We start from the raw sequence: 21404 nt of genomic DNA, 5'->3' as shown, positions 1-21404 counted from the left end.
CTTTGTAGTGGCCTAATTGCCTCCTGTATCTTAGTAGCAGATATGGGCTTACCTAGGTCCCTGGCAAGACCACTTTCAATTTTGGGAAAACTGATTGGGTCTAATTTATTGTCCTCTGATGTATATAAATCAGAGTAGAACCTGACAAATGTTTCATTAATACTCTCTGGGTCCAGTAAAACATTGCCAGATGGAGATTTAATGGCTGGAATGACTTTCTTTCTTTTTTACTACTTTATTAATCCCCCGTGGGGAAATTCTTTTTCTGCAGTTAACCCATCCTAGCTGTGTAGCTAGCAGCATTAGGCAGCCACTGTGCAGCGCCCGGGGACCAACTCCAGTTTGTCTTGCCATGCCTCGGTCAGGGGTACAGACAGGTGTATAAACCCTAACATGCATGTCTTTTTGATGGTGGGGGAAACCGGAGCACCAGGAGAATACCCACTGCAGACACCGGGAAAACATGCAAACTCCACACAGAGGACAACTTGAGATGACCCCCAAGGTTGGACAACCCCAGGGTTCGAACCTAGGACCTTCTTGCTGTGAGGCGACAGTGTTAACCACTGGGCCACTGGGCTGCCCAGAGCAGAGGCGGCATCAAGAGGGCGCCTCTTCTCTGTCCTGGTGAGGCAGGAGATTACCAGCCTTGTCGCCAGATTCAAAGAAGCGATGTCTAGCCCTAAGTACAGGTAGTCCCCGGGTTATGAACAAGTTCCGTTTTTGAGTCTGTTCTTACGTCGAATTTGTATATAAGTCGGAACAGTTACATACAGTTCACATCTAGTGTCAATTAGTCAAATGTTTGTCTTAGTATCTAGTATATAGTTTAACTAAAACATCATAAATATTATAATGCAGTTGTATAATGTTGATGTGCTCACATTAAGGGCTCAGGGTGTGGCCATGGTGATGCAGCACCATGTGGTTGGGCGGGGTCATGTGTGTCTGGTCAGAGAGAAGTTGTTCGTCTCCGTTTTCACCCAACCACTACACAGTAACAGTAATAAATGCAGTACAGTATTGATAATTGAGAGAGAGAGAATGTGTGCATAGGTATAAAAAACATTAAAAGAAACAATTCTTACATTTCAAATTCCCAGAGCCGGCCCAAGGCTTTATGGGGCCCTAAGCAGAATTTGAGGAGATTAAAAGGAGGAGATTAAAAGGAGATGTTTATCTGTTTTAGGTGTTTCAATATGGAACGGTGCTAATATTAATTTAAGAAGGTGTAGCACATTTCAGATTTTCAAAAAGATGGTTTGTAAAGCAATTTTCGAGGGCTATAAGTGTCCATGATTTTGTAAAGGTTTTTTGTGTTCTTTCTATAATTTTGTTTCATTATTTTCTTCTACAGACTCTGTAACTTTATTTGGTCTTGTAAAAACTGTTCATGGGTAGCTTCATTTGTCCTAAAGGACAGGCTTAAATATAAGCATTATGCTTCTGCCTGTGCCTTTTCAGTCACTGTTTTGAGTACATTGTTTGTATTGTAAACATTTGTTAATTGTGGGTGACTGAATAAAACTTAAACTAAAACTAAACTAAAACTAAATTAAAGCCACTTTATATTGTCATTGTATTCTTACAATGAATTTGTTCTCTGCATTTAACCCATCCTATTGTGTAGGAGCAGCTGGGCAGCTGTAGCGCCCAGGGACCAACTCCAGTTCTTCTTTCCATTGCCTTGGTCAGGTGCACAGGCAGGAGTATTAAGCTTAACACGCACGTCTTTTTGATGCCTTGCATGTCTTTTTCTTAGTGCCGATTCCAAGCCTGGATAAACAGGCAGGGTTAGATCAGGAGGGGCATCTGGCACAAAACCTTTGCCAAATCTAATATGTGGATCATAAATCAGAGTTCTGTAAAGGATCGGTCAAGGCCCAGGTTACCAACGACCACCACCGGTACTGTTGGTAAGCAGGGTGCCGGTGGAAACTGTGCTACTGTTGGGCAAAGGAGAAGGAGAGGGGGAAGACATGTCCAGAGGCCGCAGGAGAAGAGGAAGGGCAGGAGTGTGGAGGTAAGTGTTGGAACTTTCAATGTTGGCACTATGACTGGTAAAGGGAGAAAGCTGACTGATACGATGGAGAGAATGAAGGTAGATATACTGTGTGTGCAAGAGACCAGGTGGAAGGAGAGTAAGCCCAGGAGCATCAGAGGTGGGTTCAAGCTGTACCATGGTGCAGATGGAAGGAGAAATGGGGTAGGGTAATTTTTAAGGAAGAGTATGTCAAGAGTGTGTTGGAGGTGAAGAGTGTCGGACAGAGTGAAATCGAAGGTGTATTGATGAATGTTATCAGCGCAAGTTGGATGTGTGCTGGAAGAGAAAGAAGAATTTTGGAGTGAGTTGGATGAAGTGGTGAAGAGTGCACCCAAGGAGGAGAGACCGGTGACTGGAGCGGACTTCGATGGGAATGTTGGTGAAGTGGGATAGTCAGAGAGATGAAGAAAGCCGATATACCTCTAGCCCCATTGTCACATCCACGCTTAAAATTTGAACACAATTCCGTCAACATTTTAAATTTCCAAAATGTCTCCCTGCTGGAGCCTATTTGTAATTATCATTTATTCCTCCCTGCAAAGCTGGATACTATTTTTGGGCAGTAGAACAGAAGGGGACTAAAATATTTTAGTGACCTTTATAGAGAGAAAAAAAAGGATGAGAGTAATAATAATAAAGATAGACTCCCTTATGATACATCCACACCCATGTATATGCACAACTCTCAGATATGTATTCTCTCACACACACACAGTCGTGTTTCACTATCCTTGTGCGGACCCCTCATTGACTACATTCATTTCCTAGCCCTTAACCCTAACGTTACCCATGCAAACTACATGCCTAACCTTAACCCTTACCCTAACCTTAACCTAACCCTAATTCTAATCGTAACCCTAAAACCAACTCCTAACCCTAAAATAGATCCTTTTCCTTGTGAGGACCTCTGAAAGGTCCGCACAAGGTACGCCCTGTCAGGTTTTGCTATCCTTGTGTGGACATTTGGTCCGCACAAGGATAGCTAAACATGTACACACACACACACACACACACACACACACACACACACACACACACACACACACACACACACACACACACACACACACACACGCACAGGCAAACCTCAAACATCCGAACAATACAGGAATGGGAAGAGATATAATACCGGTGGTGTTTAGCTGGTATGAAAGAATAAAAACAAGGTCCATTGGGCCAACTAATTGGGAGAACTTGGATAAAAAAATATTTTTTTTAAAAACACACAAATAAAAAGAACTAAAACGCAAACCAGAAGGAACATAGAGTAGTTGTCGCTGAATTGGAGAGCGGCATCAATAACTGAATCGAACCCATGTTGCATTAGGTAGCCGGTAGCTAACGTGGTTAATAGTAAAACATATTGTCAAAGTCACAAAAAAAGATCCAAAAAGGATTCACTTGAAACTTGACAGTTTAAACAGAATTTCAAGAACGTTGGTTAGAACGAGATTGTTGATTACCTATCGCACCTATCCATGTTTAAGTCTTGGGTAGCTGACCGCTAGTAACAACTAGCCGCTAAGGGCCAACAGTTAGCTTCTCATGATAACTCTCCGTAGTCTCCCCCAAGTCATGTAGCCATGCAAGTGTCCCTTAAGAAGCCCTGACTGTCCGACGTATGACAGCAGATAGCCACTAGGGGCTTGTAGTTAGCCTCTCATGTCAGCTCCATCCAGAGCTAGTCCCTTGTCAATTCTGGGTTGCGTAGTTGTTATGAGATGATGAATTGGCGAGCGTCCTGTAGGGTGGAGAGCTGCCTTCTTCCCCCTTTTCGGTCATGATAAACACCTTGGCTTGTTAATGAAGGGCAAGTTTGAGGCCTAGGTTATACAGCTCCTTCATGACATCTCGGTACGCGGAGGGCTGTTCCAGTATTTCAGGGCTGTAAGTCTTCAAATATGTGAATCGGGTTGTCCTTGTACTCAAGTTTACCTCTCAGTTTGTGAGCTTCCTGGACCACCAGCTCCCAGGTCTGGAACTTATGGAAACATATCACTACAGAGCTGGGTTTTTCTCTGGAGCCTGGTCTAGAGGTCAGGGCATGGTGAGTGCAATCAAGCTCAGGGGGTGATGTGAGAATCTACTGCCCCAAGATCTCAACCAGGAGTTGTGAGAAGAATGTTGCGGGGCAAGGACCTTCAATATTCTCTGGGAGGCTGACGATGCGTGTGTTGTTTCTGCCACTTCTGCCCTCCAGGTCAGTGATTTTAGCCCTTAGCTTAGCATTGTCTTCGGTTAGCATAGCTAGCGTTTCCAGGGACTATACGCTCTGGCTGATCATGTCAGCGTGCGATTCTAGAGATGAGATACATTGCTGATGATCCGTCATGGTGGTCTGAATTTTGTCCATTTTGCTTCAAGCTTTGCAGATTCTGAATTGAACTCTGCCAAGAGCGGGCTGATCTCTGTCGAGAGCGAGGCCTTGTTGTTATGTATGCACACATCGACAGTGCTGCATTTGATTTGGTGCTGTTCTATTGTGCTGGGATCGATTGGTGATGCCTGCGGGCTCTGGGTTGTTTGATCGGGTCTGCCTTTGATGCTGTGTCAGTCTAAATAAAGAATGCCACGGAGAGGTTGTGTCAAGCGACAGCGCTGTGTCCTGACGTGATTTCTAAATACAATATTGGCGACGAGGATGGCTGATATCTCTCTCCCACCACCTGCCCCCTTCCTGGCATTACCTGGCGAGCCTCCGGTACCATGGACTCGCTGGCTACATAGTTTTGAAAATTACATCATCGCCTCAGGGCTCGACGACGTGAGCCAGGCTAGGAAGACGGCTCTGTTGCTACACTGCTTGGGAGCAGAGGGTCATCGTGTGCTCGGGTCTCTGGGGAACGTCACAAGCTTTGCCGAAGCTGTGGGACTTATGAGCACCCATTTCACTGCTCCACAGAGTGCCCTCCTTCGGCGATTTATATTCCGTCAGCGACACCAACTGCCTGGTGAGTCTGTGCGGCAGTACGTAGCTAATTTGCGAGGGCTAGCTAGCTCATGCAAGTTTGGCGCGCTTCAGGACGAGATGGTTCGCGACCAGCTAATCGAACACACCAACAACGCAAAGGTGCGTGAGACTCTCCTGCTGGAAAAAGACGATCTGCTGCTGTCCAGAGCAATTACCATCGCACTACAGGTTGAGGGAGCAGCTGAGTGTGCTGCTATGCTAAATACACAGCAAGTGGCCACCTCCAGTCAAGCTGCCAACGACTCCTCCCTCTACTCACGGCTGCCCCTCGGGACGCAACCCAACCAGAGCGAGGCGGGCGCCGACTCCACTGGGGACGTCTTGCAACTGCAACGACGGCGTTCTCGGCCCCGCCCTCAACAGTCCTGTGGTAACTGTGGGTCTCAGTCTCCTGTTTCAAGGGCTCAGAACTGCCCTGCCCGTGGCCAGACATGCCGTAGCTGCGGTAAGCACAATCACTTTGCCAACGTCTGTCGATCTTCCCCGGCTGGGTCAGAGGGCCACACCCCCCAGTCTTCAACCGCCGTCATTCACAAGGTGAGCTCTGGGCCAGTGTCATTCAAATCATGCACAGTCAACATTAATGATGTGTGCATCCCCCTGCTGTTGGACACCGGTGCAAGTGTGTCTCTCTTGAATGTTGATACCTACAGTCAATTTTTCGGTTCACTGCCACTGTCCGCACCCTCAGCTGTCCTCTGTGGGTATGGTGACTCCAAAATCGATCTGGTTGGCTCTCTCCAACTGACTGTCCGCTATGGAACCAAGCTGGTGCCCAATGCAGTTTTTCATGTGGCACGCCGTGGGGCCAACCTGATGGGCCTGGACCTGTTCTCCGCTCTGGGGTTCTCCCTCTTAGACACAAGGGGGGCAGCAATCCTGACTGTCGCCACACCTTGGCAGCAGAAGTGGCCATCGCTGTTCTGTTAGCAGTGTTGCTAGCACCACCATATCCGTGTTGCCAGTCATATCTTCCCTTTTTGTTCGCCTTTCTTTGACTCTTTGTGCCAGATAGTTATGGTAACTTTGTTTGTTCAGTTATATCGAATTACACCATCAGAGCTGAACTAGACAAACAAACTAGCAACGATTAAGATCATGGTAGCATGGAAATATGCAACGTCTACTCCATGCTGGCGTCAACCGAAGTCCCCCATTTTAGCTTTTTTTTCTTTCTTTTTTTTATCCAGTTGAGGGAACGACACCATTCGCGATAGATTAATTATTGGACAATCTCCCCTTGCTCTACCCCTCCCGTACCTGTTCGTTCTGCTATCGCGAGAAGGGTCTACTACAATCTCGCACGTCCTCTGCAAAGACAACAAGAGGGGGAGTTGTCCCCTGGTATTACGCTAGAAGATGAAGACACAGTGAATATTTTACAAGCACAGACCGGGTAAAGTAACCCCTTTTCTCCTTATTGTATAACGGTTCTGTGTAGCTTCAAATTCTATGAAAGAACTTGCGTAACATGTAGTAAAGTTATCCTGACTAAATGTAAGAAAGATTATCATTTATTTTCTCTTCAGGCTATGGCAGTTGGAAAGACACAGACTAACTTTAGGTTAGACTACGCATTTTTCATGCACTTACTCAGGAGGGTAAATTAATTTTCTTTTCAGCACTAAATATATTTTTCATCTAATTTCTATAAAGCTAATTTAGAGGCAAGTCTTCGTTTTTCATCTGTTTTTTCAGGTGAAAACTGTCCTGAGAAACGGGCTGACAGGGGAGCGAGCGCCTGGCTGCATGTCTGCGAGTATCGATAAATGGATCAGCACCAGAGGTGTTCCCACATGCACAGGCATTGGAGCTTTTTGAAAAACCTAGAAAGATTAAGTCCTCTGACAAACAGTGCCATCTTTGTACACACTAAAGAGTGTTTCATTCTTTTTTTTCTTTTTTTTTTTTACGTTGCCTTACTCTTCCCATGTGGGTAGATGGAAGGGAGGGCTGGTGGGGTTGGATCTGTTAAATACATTATGTGAAATTGACAGAAATATTCAATAAATAAAAACACTGTGTTAAAGGTCCACGTATTTGTTGTTTGTTACATGTAGTAGAACATTTTTGTGCCGGCAGGTAATGCCAGCCCTTTCTGCCGACCACCACCGCAAGTATATTTCATACCTGTGAGAAACACTAACATGCTGGGTTGGAGACCTGAAATCTTGATAGCCCATAAAATATGTTTCAGGCATTTAACCATTCATGAGAAAGTTGTAAACGATTTTGTGCCAATGCTCTACTGCAACTAGGGGGGGGCAATATGCTGGAAAAAATCCAGAAGGGTCGAAACACTTTGGCTGATATCCACATCCAGACAAGATGGCAGAAAATGACAGAGAAAGCAGCAAATACAAATTGGACTAACGGGGTCTTTCAGTGCAGGGAAACTGCGTATACATTTTTTATTTAATGATCTGCTCCCTACATGCGACAACAAGCTCCTGTGTTCTTCATGTGTCTGGGCTGTGGAGTAGGGTGGCAAGACGAAGCCTTTTCACGTGAAAAAAAAACATCCAAGCCCAGCTACATTTTGCAAAAAGATATATCCAGTCTCCCAAATCCGTGTTGTGGTCTGATGAGACCAAGGTTGAAGCTTTTGGCTACAATACAAAAGGTATATTTGGTGTGAAAACAACACAACACATCACCAAAAGAGCACCATACCCACGGTGAAGCATGGTGCTGGCAGTATCATTTTTTGGGGCTGCTTTTCTTCAGCTTGAACTGGGGCTTGAGTCAAGATGGCGCAAAACCTCCAGGTGTCTGCTAGAAGGCTGAAGATGAAATGGAAGCATGACAACGCCCCCTAGCATACATCCAAATCAACAAAGGGATGGCTTCAGCAAGAAAAGATCAGGATTTGGAATGGCCCAGCCAGAGCCCAGATCTGAATCCTGTGGGGTGACCCTGAAGAGGGCAGTGCACAGGGGATGCCCTCGCAATTTGATGGATCTAGGACACTTTAGCAAGGAAGAGTGGGGACGATACTGCCAAGTTAAGATGTGCCAAGCTGATAGACTCTTACCCAAAAAGACTGAGTGCTGTAATAAAATCAAAAGGTGCTTCAACAAATTGTTAGTTTAGGGCAATGAACACTTGTACAACCAGGTTATTATAAGTTTTTATTTCTATTTTTTTTTTACCTTAAAGTTTTCAATTTGTTTTTCACTTTAATTTTATAGGTTGCAATTTCACATTAAAGGTGGAAAAAGTTCTGACATGATTTATCTTGGTTTCATTATTTTACACCACAAATAACTTTTTTTTAATACATTTAAATAATTTTAAATTTTATTTAAATACACGTAAATAATTTAATAAACCGCTTTATTTTAATAAATAAATATTTACATTTTATTTATGTTATTTAGATAATTTTATTTAAATACCATTTTAACAGGGTGTCTAGACTTTATATCTACTGTATCTTATTTGTATGAGCTTTTTATTTTCAATGATTACCATGAATTGTAGATTTATATCAAGTTCTGTGTTCTGTGTTTTTACTGTGGCTTTACTTTTCCTTTACATTGATGTTTCTGACTTTTTGGACCTTCTATTTCTGGGGTAAGCCATTGTCAAGACCCCAAATCCAACATCCCCACTTTCAATCCCCCACTCCACCTATGTGTGTATTTGGCATGGACTGGGACCATTTTCTCTCCCTAGTTCCCTCTAAGTGTACAGGCAACAGGAGACAGAGGAGAACTCTGCCAGTGGAGCTGTCGGGACACAGTACGCAGACACTCAACTGGAATTTTTTCCGTGGAGTAGCCAGGAAAATACAAACATCTCAGTTTCAAACAGCAGCTAACTATGAGGACAGGATCGTCAACCAGCCACAGCATTGGTGCTCCTAAAATGAAAGAAATTAGGGGTGACTGGGTGGTGTCGTGGTCTATTCCATTGCATACCCACACGGTGGTTCGAATCCCCATGTTACCGCCGGCTTGGCCGGGTGTCCTTACAGACACAATTGGCCGTGTCTGCGGGTGGGAAGTCTGGTGTGGGTATGTGTTCTGGTCGCTGCACTAGCGTCTCCTCTGGTTGGCTGGGCTGCCTGTTCAGGGGGGAGGGGGAACTGGGGGCAATAGCGTGATCCTCCCATGTGCTACATCCCCCTGCCGAAACTCCGCACTGTCAGGTGAAAAGAAGCGGCTGGCGACTCCACATGTATCGGAGGAGGCATGTGGTAGTCTGCAGCCCTCCCCGGATCAGCAGAGGGGGTGGAGCAGCGACTGGGATGGCTTGGAAGAGTGGGGTAATTAGGGAGAGTGGGGTAATTGGGGAGATACAATACAATTGGGGAGAAAAAGGGGGGGGGGGTCGACACAAATACTCAAAGCCATGTGCTGATGCTCATCTCCCTCTTCCAAAACAGCTGCTCACAAACACATATGAACACACAAAGCCAACATGAACTGGACTCACCCTCTGTAGCGTGACCGTGAACTGCTCCCAGACCCTCTCCTCCATCCCTGAGCTCTGTGAAGAACATAGAGCAAAAATTAGTAATGGCACCCGCAAACAGGGAGATTTTGATGTGTATCTTTTGCCTGAATGAATTTGGAACACACACACACACACACACACACACACACACATACACACACACACATATCACAATTTCGCACAAGGGTCTGTGGATGTCTCACACACCATCTACATGCCCTTTCAAATGTAAGAAAAGCTTGAGACATTGTCCCCATGCACACAGCTTGAGTTGTACACGAATTGCCTCAAGACATGTTAATGGAGGTCCCTGGCATGCTGAGTCAACAACATTAACAAACCTTATTTAAATAAAATATTTTACAGCCCCAGCAATAACACAAGAGATGCTTCTCAGCCTATCTCCACTTCATATTAACCCTTACTCTCCACCAATGCATTCATCCATCCAAACAATGCATACTTGCACTTCCTACCAATTTGAGTAAACAGGAGTTGCCAGCAGGTGCATAGAGGACAACAAGGCTGCCTTTTAATTTTTTCGTGTCCAGCCCCTGCAGCAGGATCCTTGCATCCCCACCGTGGTTGCTTCCAAAGCTGCCTCCAGCGCCTCCCCTGTCATCCGTGTCATGCATCATGCACGCTTTGGCTTGTTTGCGCCAGTGCCACCTGGGGTAGCCAGTGCAACAACTGGTTGGCAGACACTTCAGGCTCATGGTTCACAGAAGAATGTTCTCAGTGTACCCTCTTCCCAACCGGAACAGCCATGCCTCAACCAGCTGCTGCCCTGCCCTCCTCATCCATGCCGGGTTGTGCCATTTAATAAGGCAAACTTACAGCTTGCTGGGTTCAGACTAGCCAATCCTCATCAGAAATAGTGGAATTCCACTTCAGCCTGGCATGACATCTCACAGCTTCTTCTCGGCAGAGCTGCCTAACTGCCTTAGAATACTACTTCCTGTTTGGATAAGCCTGTGGTGTGGTGGATTAGCCTGAACAGGGGAGAGAGCGAAAGACTAAAAATAACCACTAACTCAGAGTGTCCCCACCTACCCCTGCAACTCTTGTTCCACGTAGAGTCCTGAGCATGTGCACTGCACTGATCCATTTCAAGTGTAGGCTGGATGACACGGCTAGACACGAGCAGCGCATCACAGGATTCATACGTTCAGAAACAGCAAAGAGCTGCCTTGGAGATGTCTGCTGCATTCCTCTCCTCTTTTCTGCTCCCTTTGTCTGTCACTCTGGATATGACCCTGCAGTTGTTGTTTCCCCCCCCCCTTCCTCTCTTCCTCATTCACGTTATCTCACACACACAGACATCACAGTCTGTTCTGGTTATGTGTGTTCCTTCAGTTTACCAGATGGCTGATACCACTCTTATGTAACCATCATAGAGGGACGTCCTACATTTATACACACACACCGAAGTCATCATAAGCAATTACATTAGGGGACTATTAGTAATTTCAAACAAATATACACTGGTTACTCAAAATCTCCCATTTTTTAAGAATAACTTTATTGCAGATTATTGTTGGATACAGTCCACATTGGTACATAGAAGCAATCTTATTCTTCCACTTTTTTTCCGTTCAATAACAACATAATAGCAGCATAAAGGAACATATAATTATTACTTTGGCGGATTTTATACATATCAGTGGGTGAGGTTGCTAAAAAGCAAGACTCATGCTGAAAAACGAGAACAAACCGAGAGAGCAGAACAAGAAAAAAAGTATAAAACAAATGACTGACAGCCTGTCCAGGGTGTCTCCCCGCCTGCCGGCCAACGACTGCTGGGATAGGCTCCAGCATCCTCGCGACCCTGGGAGTAGGATAAGCGGTTCGGATAACGGATGGATGGATGGAGGATGGATATATACAGCTACCACTGTCAAAGGATTAATATTGTCAATCACTCATCCCACACCTTCACCCTCCCTCAGACTCTTTAGATGTCTAAATGCTGGTCTCCATGCCTTATCCAATACCCACCTCCTTCCTGCAGTCTTGAATCTAAGCTTCTCCACATGGAGGATCTTGCCCAGCTCTCTGTTTTTTAGCAAATATAGTACCGGCCATTTGTCACTGAAAGAGTACAGAGCTGTGTCATTCGTAGACCCCAGAATGGCTACAAGAGGGGTCAGGGTCCCATTGTTTATCCCATTATTTATATATATATATATATATGAACAGTTCATCTGGACACAATGTTTATTTAGTCCAGATGAACCGATTTAAATTCCTCTGATTTTCTTACCTGGATTACTGAGCATGCATAAAGACTGTAGCAACTCTTTCCTCTCTTGTACTACTGCAGTGACTCTATTTTAAGGTGGCCTATATATTTTTCAGTCCATCTGCAAAACAGAACAACGATCAATCAAATTGACCTACAAGAGACAGCAATTAACAGTTGTATTGTCATGTCACCTAGCAAGCATCTTCAATCGCTGAGTGGTGATCACATCATAGCCAGCTGTGCATGTCACTTCGGGTGCAATTAGAGTAAGTTCATCACAGGAAGATCAAAGTAGGGATGTGAGTAAGAGGGAATTCCAGATTAGCTGGACATACGTAGCTACAAATCAGTATCACAGTCATGCCTAAGGATCTATATGGATTAAAATAGCCCTAGAAAAGGAAAGCTTTTAGACCTTTCTTGCATGAAGCAAGTGAGTCTGTAGCTTCCATGAGCTACCAAGAAAACCAGCAGCAAGGGTTTGAGCTTTATGTGGACGCAGAGGACAGGAAGAGATGGAAATGGATGATCCGTTGTGGCAACCCCTAATGGGAGCGGCCAAAAGTAGGAGTAGGAGGAGTAGTAGTAGTAGTAGTAGTAGTAGTAGTAGACAGATGTATTGAGCCTGGTTGATCACTAGGGATGGAGGCTTTGGTAATGATGAGCAGTAGCTCAGCTTTGGGCACACTGAGCCGGAGGTGGTGTTCCCTCATCCAAACAGACATGCCAGTATATTCTGATGGAAAAGAAAGGTACAGTTGGGTGTTACCTGTGCAGCAATGATAGGAGAAAGGGTATGCCGAGATGAATGGCCCAAGGCCAAGCACTAAGCACAACCATTGTAACCAGTTAGTGCACAGACACCCAACTTCTTAATGTTACATGTTATGACCTCCCTGTCAACTATGACTGGATCCACTTTAGTCCTGCGCCAACAATGCCTTTGTCCATCTGTGTCACCAGTGGAATCTGTATCTTGAAAAAATCTTGTATCTGAATATTGGCAGATAGGCCAAGGAGGATAACAGCTGATGACTTGGAAAGACTGATTTGGACTGAGTAGGTTATTCTAGGAGATAAAAGAGAACTGATTTCATGGTGGTTGTTCAAGAATTGGTGCGAGGAATGGAAGCAAAGAGACCGGCCGATTTTTGAACAAGAGTGGGATTGATGTTATCTTTGTTTCTTTTTTTTCAGGAGTGGTGTGATGCAACCTAGCTTAAAGATGGATGGAAAGAAACCAGATATGAGTGGTGGGTTGAAAGAGTGGCTCAGATTCGAGATGATGGACTGAAGAGGAGGTGTGAAAATGGGGTAAAGGGAACGAGTTGTGGGACTGTGAGAGGTAAAGTTTGAAGACTAGTTTCAGAGAGGCGGGAGAAGTCAGACATAATGAAAGTCTCAGTACTAGTGGTAGTGGAGGTGGAAGTGGAGATAGAAACAGGGAACTGACCACTCATGGCTGCTACCACTCCATGAAGTAGAGCGCAAAGTCATTTGGAATGAGGGAGGACGGTGAGGGCAAGGAAGGCAGAAAACAGCTTGCAGAAGCTTGAGGAATTGGAAACCATGTACTGGTAAAAGGACGGTTGCACAAGGTTGTGGAAAAAGAGAACACAAGTGATTGATCAAGCATCAAACCATTGTCTCTGGACTTGCACCATGTTCTCTCAGCTGTCCAAAGATTTGTCCTATCCTCCCTTGGAGCATCACAGACCTCACAGACCTCCCTTGGAGCATCGCAGCAAGGAAGGTGTGATTTCAGCTGGTCAAGTGCTGAGAGCAGGGGAGAGCACAGTGACAGTTGAATGTCAGTTTTAACAGCAACAAATTCTTACATTTGGGTAGGTTGGAGGACATCAAATTTGATGGCTTGAGGCTGGTTGAACCCTGATAGAAGACAGGAAGCAGAGGTTGTGATGGAAAGGGTAAGAGTGACAACGTTGTGAAGGAAGGCGGAGAATTAGAGAACGAAGTGTTCTGTTTGTATGGAAGTGGAACAGGGGGGTTTGAGAAAACAGTTTTAAGAGTTAAGATGAGGTCAAGTTGTTTTCCTGCCTTGGCTGAGGCACTGAAGAAGGATAGGTCAGAGGAAGCCATAAGGCAGAGAAACATAGAGGCTTGTGAGTTAACAAATTGGATGTTAAGATCCCCAGCAACATGTCAGACTCCTCCACAAAGTTTTTTTAGCTGAACAAATGGTTGACAGAGAACCATGAGTATGAACTAATTCATAAAAAAGTGCAATGTGAGACAGAAATCAACACTGAAGAGGGGCCCTTATCTCTCCTGCTGTGAAAAACAGATATTTTCCAAATCATCCTCTGTAAAATACTAACATCAGTATCACTTACACACCAAAATATACACACACACACACACAAAACCTCAAAATTCAATTTCCTCATAAAGTAACTGAAAAATGGTTCATTCATGTACATGTGCAAGCCCTTTTGAATAGGCTGTTCTTGGAGTCCGGGTAGCATGGCGGTCTATTCCGTTGCCTACCAACACTGGGATGGCCCGTTCGAATCCCCGTGTTACCTCCAGCTTGGTCAGGCACCCCTACAGACACAACTGGCCGTGACTACGGGTGGGGAGCTGGATGTGGGTATGTGTCCTGGTCGCTGCACTAGCACCTCCTCTGATCGGTCCAGAGTGCTTGTTCAGGGGGGGGACTGGGGGGGAATAGCGTGATCCTCTTATGCGCTACGTCCCCCTGGTGAAACTCCTCACTGTCAGGTGAAAAGAAGCAGCTGGCGACACCACATGTATCGGTGGAGGCATGTGGTAATCTGCAGCCCTTCCCGGATTGGCAGAGGGGTTGGAGCAGCGACCGGGACGGCTTGGAAGAGTGGAGTAATTGGCCAAATACAATTGGGGAGAAAAATCTAAAAATAAATAAATAGATAGGCTGTTCTCTGCTTAAATTTGTCGTAGTTTGGTTGACAACAATACAATTGCAAAATGTTCAAATAAATGTAAATTAAATTAAAAGTAAATTGAAACCCTTACGCATCCTCAATTATGTTATACTATCACATGATATGAAGTACATGAATATAACATTACCTATGAAAAATTTAAGTACATTTTGTAAAATGCCCAAGAGATGCACAGCTAATCCTGGCCATCTAGTAAAGAGGAGAACAAACAAGATGCATTCTTCCTGCTCCTCATCACTCCTCTCTGTCTGCTGCTCTTCTCTGCATGTGTGGCTATTTGTTCTATATCATGTATGAGATGCGGAAAAATAAGACAGGGAGATTTATATGTGTGTGTGTGTGTGTGTGTGTGTGTGTGTGTGTGTGTGTGTCTGGCGGTGGCTCTTACGGCTCCAGGGAGGCCAGCCTTCTGTTGTCAGACCACATTGCAATCACATCACCCTCATACTACGAACAGTTGTTTCTCCTCTTCTTGTTCTTAATCAGTGTCTACAGTGGTAATAGATATGGCTAATGTGTAGACATACAGTAGCTACAAAGGGCACCAATAGTGATTTTCTATAACTATCATTTCATCTAATCTTCAGCCGCTTCTCCGGGGTCGGGTCTCGGTGGTAGCAAGCTAAGTAGGGCACACTAGATGTCCCTCTCCCCAGCAACACCCTCCAGCTCCTCCCGGGGGATCCCAAAGCGTTCCCAGGCCAGATTGGACATGTAGCCCCTCCGGCGAGTTCGGGTCTACCCCGGGGTCTCCTCCCACTTGAACATGCCTGGAAAACCTCCAAAGGAAGGCGCCCTGGAGGCATCCTAATCAGATGCCCGAACCACCTTAACTGGCTCCTTTCGACGCAAAGGAGCAGCGGCTCTAATCCAAGCTCCCTCCAGATGTCCAAGCTCCTCACCCTATCTCTAAGGCTGAGCCCAGACACCCTACAGAGGAAACTCATTTCAGCCACTTGTATCCACGATCTCACCCTTTCGGTCACTACCCAAAGCTCATGACCATAGGTGAGGGTTGGAATGAAGACTGGCTGGTAAATTGAGAGCTTTGCCTTCCAGCTCAGCTCCTTCTTCACCACAATGGTCCGGTACAACGTCCGCATTACTGCTGATGCTGCATCAATCCGCCTGTCAATCTCCCACTCCATCCTACCCTCACTCGTGAACAAGACCCTGAGATACTTGCCCCCCTCAGCACTTCCGCAAGGGTAAAGAGTTGGTCCGTTGTTCCATGGCCAGGATGGAATCCGCATTGTTCCTCCTGGATCCAAGGTTCGACAGTCAGTCGGAGCCTCCTTTCGAGCACCCTAGAGTAGACTTTCCCAGGGAGGCTGAGCAATGTGATGCCCCGATAATTGGAGCACACCCCCTGGTCCCCCTTTTTGAATATGGGAACTACCACCCCAGTCTGCCACTCCGCGGGTACTCCCTGACCTCCACGCGACACTGAAGAGGCCACTCCCCGACCTCCACGCGACACTGAAGAGGTGTGTTTACCAAGACACCCCAACAATGTCCACAACCTTCAGCATCTCAGGGCGAATCTCATCCACACCCAGTGCCTTGCCACCGAGGAGCTTTTTAACTACCTCAGAGACCTCTGCCAGGGATATGGGTGGGGCTTCCCCTGAGTCTTCAGACTCTACCTCCTCCACTGAGGATGTGTTAGTCGGGTTCAGGAGCTCCTCAAAGTGTTCTTTCCACCACTCGACAACATCCCCAGTCCGGGTCAACAGTTCCCCTCCCCGGCTGAACACAGCCTGAGTCAAGTCCTGCTTCCCCTTCGTGAGTCGCCACATGGTTTGCCAGAACTTCATCGAAGCCAACCAAAAGTCCTCCTCCATAGCCTCGCTGAACTCCTCCCACACCCAAGTTTTTGGTTTTGCGATCGGCAGCCCTGCTGGCCTCCCGGTACCTATCTGCTGCTTCAGGAGACCCGTGGGCCACCAAGTCCGAAAGGCCTCCGTCTTCAGCCTGACGGCTTCCCTCATCGCTGGTGTCCACCGGCGGGTTCTTAGGTTGCCGCCTCGACAGGCACCGATGACCTTATGACCACAGCTCCTGCCTGCCGCATCTACAATAGAGGCTTTGAACATGGTCCACTCAGACTCCATGTCCCCAGCCTCCCTCGGGATACACGAGAACTTCTTCCGGAGGTGGGAGTTGAAGACTTCATGGACAGGGGCCTCTGCCAGACGTTCCCAGTTCACCCTCACTACACGTTTGGGTTTGCCAGGTCTGTCCGGCAGCCTTCCCCACCATCTGATCCAACTGACCACCAGGTGGTGATCACTTGACAGCTCTGCTCCTCTCTTCACCCAAGTGTCCAAAACATATGGCCGCAGATCTGATGATACGACCACAAAGTCTACCATCATTCTTCGGCCTAAGGTGTTCTGGTACCAAGAACACTTATGAACTACCTTATGTTCGAACATGGTGTTTGTTATTGCCAAGCCATGACTCGCACAGAAGTCCAATAACAAGGCACTGCTCGGGTTCAGATCGGGGAGGCCATTCCTCCCAATCACGCCCCTCCAGGTTTCTCCATCGTTGCCCATGTGAGCGTTGAAGTCCCCCAGCAGAACTATAGAGTCCCGAGGCAGCGCCCTATCCAGGACATCACCCAGAGACTCCAAGAAGGCCGGATACTCCAAACTGCTATTTGGTGCATAAGCACACAACAGTCAGAACCTTTCCCCCAGTGACTCGCAGTCACTGGGGGAAAGTAGTTCAGGTTAGGGGTCATCACAGCGGATTATCTGTTTCCATCTCTTCCTGTCCACAGCATCTTCCTCTGTCTCACCAGCCACCTGCATGTCCTCTCTCACCACATCCATAAACCTCCTCTGGCCTTCCTCTTTTCCTCTTCCCTGGCAGCTCCATATTCAGCATCCTTCTCCCAATATATCCAGCACCTCTCCTCCACACATGTCCAAATCATCTCAATCTTGCCTCTCTTGCTTTGTTTCCAAACTGTCCAACCTGAGCTGTCCCTCCAATATACTTGTTCCTAATCCTGTCCTTCTTTGTCACTCCCAGTGAAAATCTTATCATCTTCAACTCTGCCACCAGCAGCTCTGCCTCCTGTCTTTTCATCAGTGCCACTGTCTCCAAACCAAATAACATAGCTGGTCTCACAACCATCTTGTAAACCTTCCCTTTAACTCTTGCTGGTACCCTTCTGTCACAAATCACTCCTGACACTACAGGCGTAACTTATGGGGGGATCAAGGGGGACATGTCCCCCTCAATATTTAGAAGAGGTGAATTTGTCCCCCCAAAAAAATATATCAGGAATGATAATGTTAACTCCCTCGCCAAAAAAGGTAAAATAACAACACAGACAGTCGAACTACTTAAAATGTGATTCATACTTGTTTTCCAACGATTTCATACACCCCTATGCTTGGACCATACCATTTTAACCTTGCCACTGGGATTGCCGACCTCGTTGCTTTCTTGCAGTTGCTCCTGACAACCAGGAGATCGGAGCATGAATGATCGTGTAAGCAAGTGTAGGGAACACAGCTAGCCAGCTTGCTTGTCTAGCCCAGTACACCACCCTTTCTTACCTTTGGGGTTTCTGAGTTAGATTTTCTTACGTATTTCCGGATGAATTATAGCCTTATCTAGTTTATAACTTGTGTTTGGGGTTATCAGTTCAGACCCCCTCACAAACTAGCTAGCTAGCTAGCTAGCGCTTGCTAACTGTAGCCCCTAGACGTTTATGTTAGCTTAAATGAGCTTGAACTGATAATTTCGGGCACATGAGATAACATAATAGGTACATCTACAAACCAATTTGTGCCAAGGGTATTGTATTAGTTCAAATGCATCTACTACTTTCATTCACAGAGTCAACATGAGCAAGAGAAAAGTAACAGAAGATATCTGATAGGCTAGCCTATATGAAAGTTGTTTTTCTTTTACATAAATAAGACATTTCCACAATAAATTGATGTAGAAAAAGAGCAAATTGGTGCATACAAATTCACCAGAATGCAGGAAATTAAATGTGTGATGCTCCAAATTTCCAGGGGGAGGACCCCCTGACCCCCTACTAAATGTGTCCCCCCAATGTTCAAGTGAAACTTACTCCACTGCCTTACACTCTTCTCCACCCACTCCACCCTGCCTGTACTCTCTTCTTCACCTCTCTTCTGCACTCCCCATTACTTTGGACAGTTGACCCCAAGTATTTAAACTCATACACCTTTGTTGCCTCTACTCCTTGCATCCTCACCATTCCACTGTCCTCCCTCTCATTCAAACACATGTATTCTGTCTTGTTCCTAATGACTTTCACTCCTCTTCTCTCCAGTACATACCTCCACCTCTCCAGGGTCTCCTCAACCTGCACCCTACTCTCGCTACAGATCACAATGTCATCCGCAAACATCGGTGTTTGCGGATGACAAACTATTGTGTATTTAATACTGTTCTACAATTCAAAAGAGAAATGGTTCCTGATAATAATGTTTTTCTTACCCTGAAAAAATCATTTTCTTTTTTAATTTTGCCACACTGCACTTGCATTTAGCATACACTAAAACTATATCCAGTGAATAGGGTGCAAGTTTGGGTGGCAACGAGTGAGAGCATTCTTTTTTTTCACAATTATTAAGGCAATCAAAATGGATGCGAATATTACAGAAAGCTGTTACTAGTACAGTCCTCCAGATTAGTGTTGCGACGGGCATAAATTCACTGTCTTTAAAGCTGTGATCCGTAACATTTCTCCAATCATAATCATTCCAGCCATCAAGGTCTTCTTCAATGGTTATGAGAAATTGAGTGAAACTGAGCAGAAATAATTCTGACAGTTTGGTGGGAATATCAATACCATGGTATCTCATGTTGCCCAATGCTATCACAAAAGCAAGTGTAATGGTCACAGCATTCCAGTTTTCCCCATGGAGTGGTAGAACTGGATTCAGTCCAGTTTACTTGAATTACGAGTTAAAGGTATCCAAGTACCAAATGTAGTTTTCCCTGTAAACACAGTTTTGTTTACATTCAAAATTTCTCAGCAAAACACAAGCATGTCCATTAAGCCTAATAAACATGTCCCATACATTACCTACCTCAGGACTCGTTTGCAAAGCCTTATTCTATAATGTTTTGAAAGCAGCATTACTTACAACTAAGGCTGGACCCGAATACCTGAGTATTTGGATATTAGTTTGTTGGGTAGGGTATTCCGTTTCCATTTTGGGCTTTGGGTATTCATTTTTAAAAAACATTTTTTTTTGCTTAATGTAGACTATCAATAAAGGCGAACTGCAAAACAAAATTTGTCAGCCCATTCTTGTACTCTATTTATACTTTTTAATTGCACTTTTAAAATGTGGAAATATATACTGTCTCAGCTTCGGCTCCTTTTTTTTCCCCTCCACAAAGGGTCTCTTTCCACCAAAACTTCCGGTCCCTTACACCAGGGGTCGGCAACCCAAAATGTCGAAAGAGCCATATTGGACCAAAAAAAACAAAAAACAAATCTGTCTGGAGCCACAAAAAATTAAAAGCCTTATATGAGCCTTATAATGAAGGCAACACATGCTGTGTCCATATTAGCTATATTAGCCTACTAAGTAGGCTACAAATACATAATGAGCATTCATGATTACTAGTAAATGTTTATTTTCCCTGCAGCGCATCCTGGAGAGAATGACGAACCACTGCTACTCTGGTGCTTAAAATTTAACTTCCAGTATAATATTAATGTATTATGTTTCGTTGCATTGATGAAATTATAGAAATACAATAACGAAATCAGATTTTTGATGTCATTTTTATTTAAACAACAACAAAATGTGCAACGTGCATACTAGGCCTGTAATTTCAGACCTCCCCATGGAAATAAAATGCAGTCCTCTTCAATCCTAAAACGCAGCCTGCAGTTAAAACGCAGCCTGCAATTAAAAAAATAAAACAGCAGCCTTTTGAAAAAGTAAGTAGGCTATATAAAACGAAAATAAGCCAGTTTAATTTAGATTTCATTGCATTTCTGTGCATTATCCTCTTCCCTTTAGTTTTCTGCAAATGCCAGCCAAGTAGCCAGTGCAAGTCAGTGCAAATGAATAAAATGCAGCACAATCCTCTTTCCAATCCACAATTAAAACGCAGCCTGCTTAAAAAATAAAACAGCAGCCTTTTGAAAAGCTAAAGTATATAAAATAGAAATAATAGTTTAAGTTCGATTTCTGTGCATTATCCTTTTCTCTATAGTTTTCTGCAAATGCCAAGTAAGTCAGTGCAAGGGTAAAATGCAGCAGCATCCTCTTTTTTGACATGCACAATGCAGCCATCCTCGGACCAGAGCAACAAAACACAATAATTAGTATGTGTCATTTACTGACAAAAATCAGAAGTCCCTTTATAAAAACAGCCACTTTGTTACTAAATATGTGCCTATGACAGGATTGTGTTCTTACCCGTTTAATGTGACTTCTGTTTTCGGACATCACTGGACAGCTTCTCAACATCGGGCATGTAAGATGTAACTTTAATCTTCACGCAGGACTGCAAGCTCTCATCTGTGAGGCGGGTGCGGTATTTGGATTTGATGTAGTTCATGTTTGAGAATATCTGCTCGCATAGGTATGTTTATCCAAAGATGGATAATACTCCAAATGCATATTTCGTCATGTTCCTATAACTGTCAGGAAGAGCATTCCATGTTTCAAACACAAGTTTCTCGGGTGTTGGGAGGTTTTCAATTTCGCTCCATTTGTG

General features: G+C 45.0%; 1 protein-coding gene across 1 annotated transcript in view; it reads right to left on the bottom strand.

Moving 5' to 3' along the window:
* Positions 1 to 21404, bottom strand: part of LOC130111823 (tight junction protein ZO-2-like) — a 178819-nt gene that overhangs the window by 138028 nt on the left and 19387 nt on the right. The window contains exon 3 of the mRNA XM_056279117.1: positions 9456 to 9509. Coding sequence (XP_056135092.1) covers positions 9456 to 9509 — 54 coding nt within the window. The remainder of the gene's footprint in view (positions 1 to 9455; positions 9510 to 21404) is intronic.

This window comes from Lampris incognitus, chromosome 1, assembly GCF_029633865.1.
Source record: "Lampris incognitus isolate fLamInc1 chromosome 1, fLamInc1.hap2, whole genome shotgun sequence".
Classification (NCBI taxonomy): Eukaryota; Metazoa; Chordata; class Actinopteri; order Lampriformes; family Lampridae; genus Lampris; species Lampris incognitus.
The sequence above is the reverse complement of the archived record's forward strand: the minus strand, read 5'-3'. Positions and strand labels throughout refer to the sequence as shown.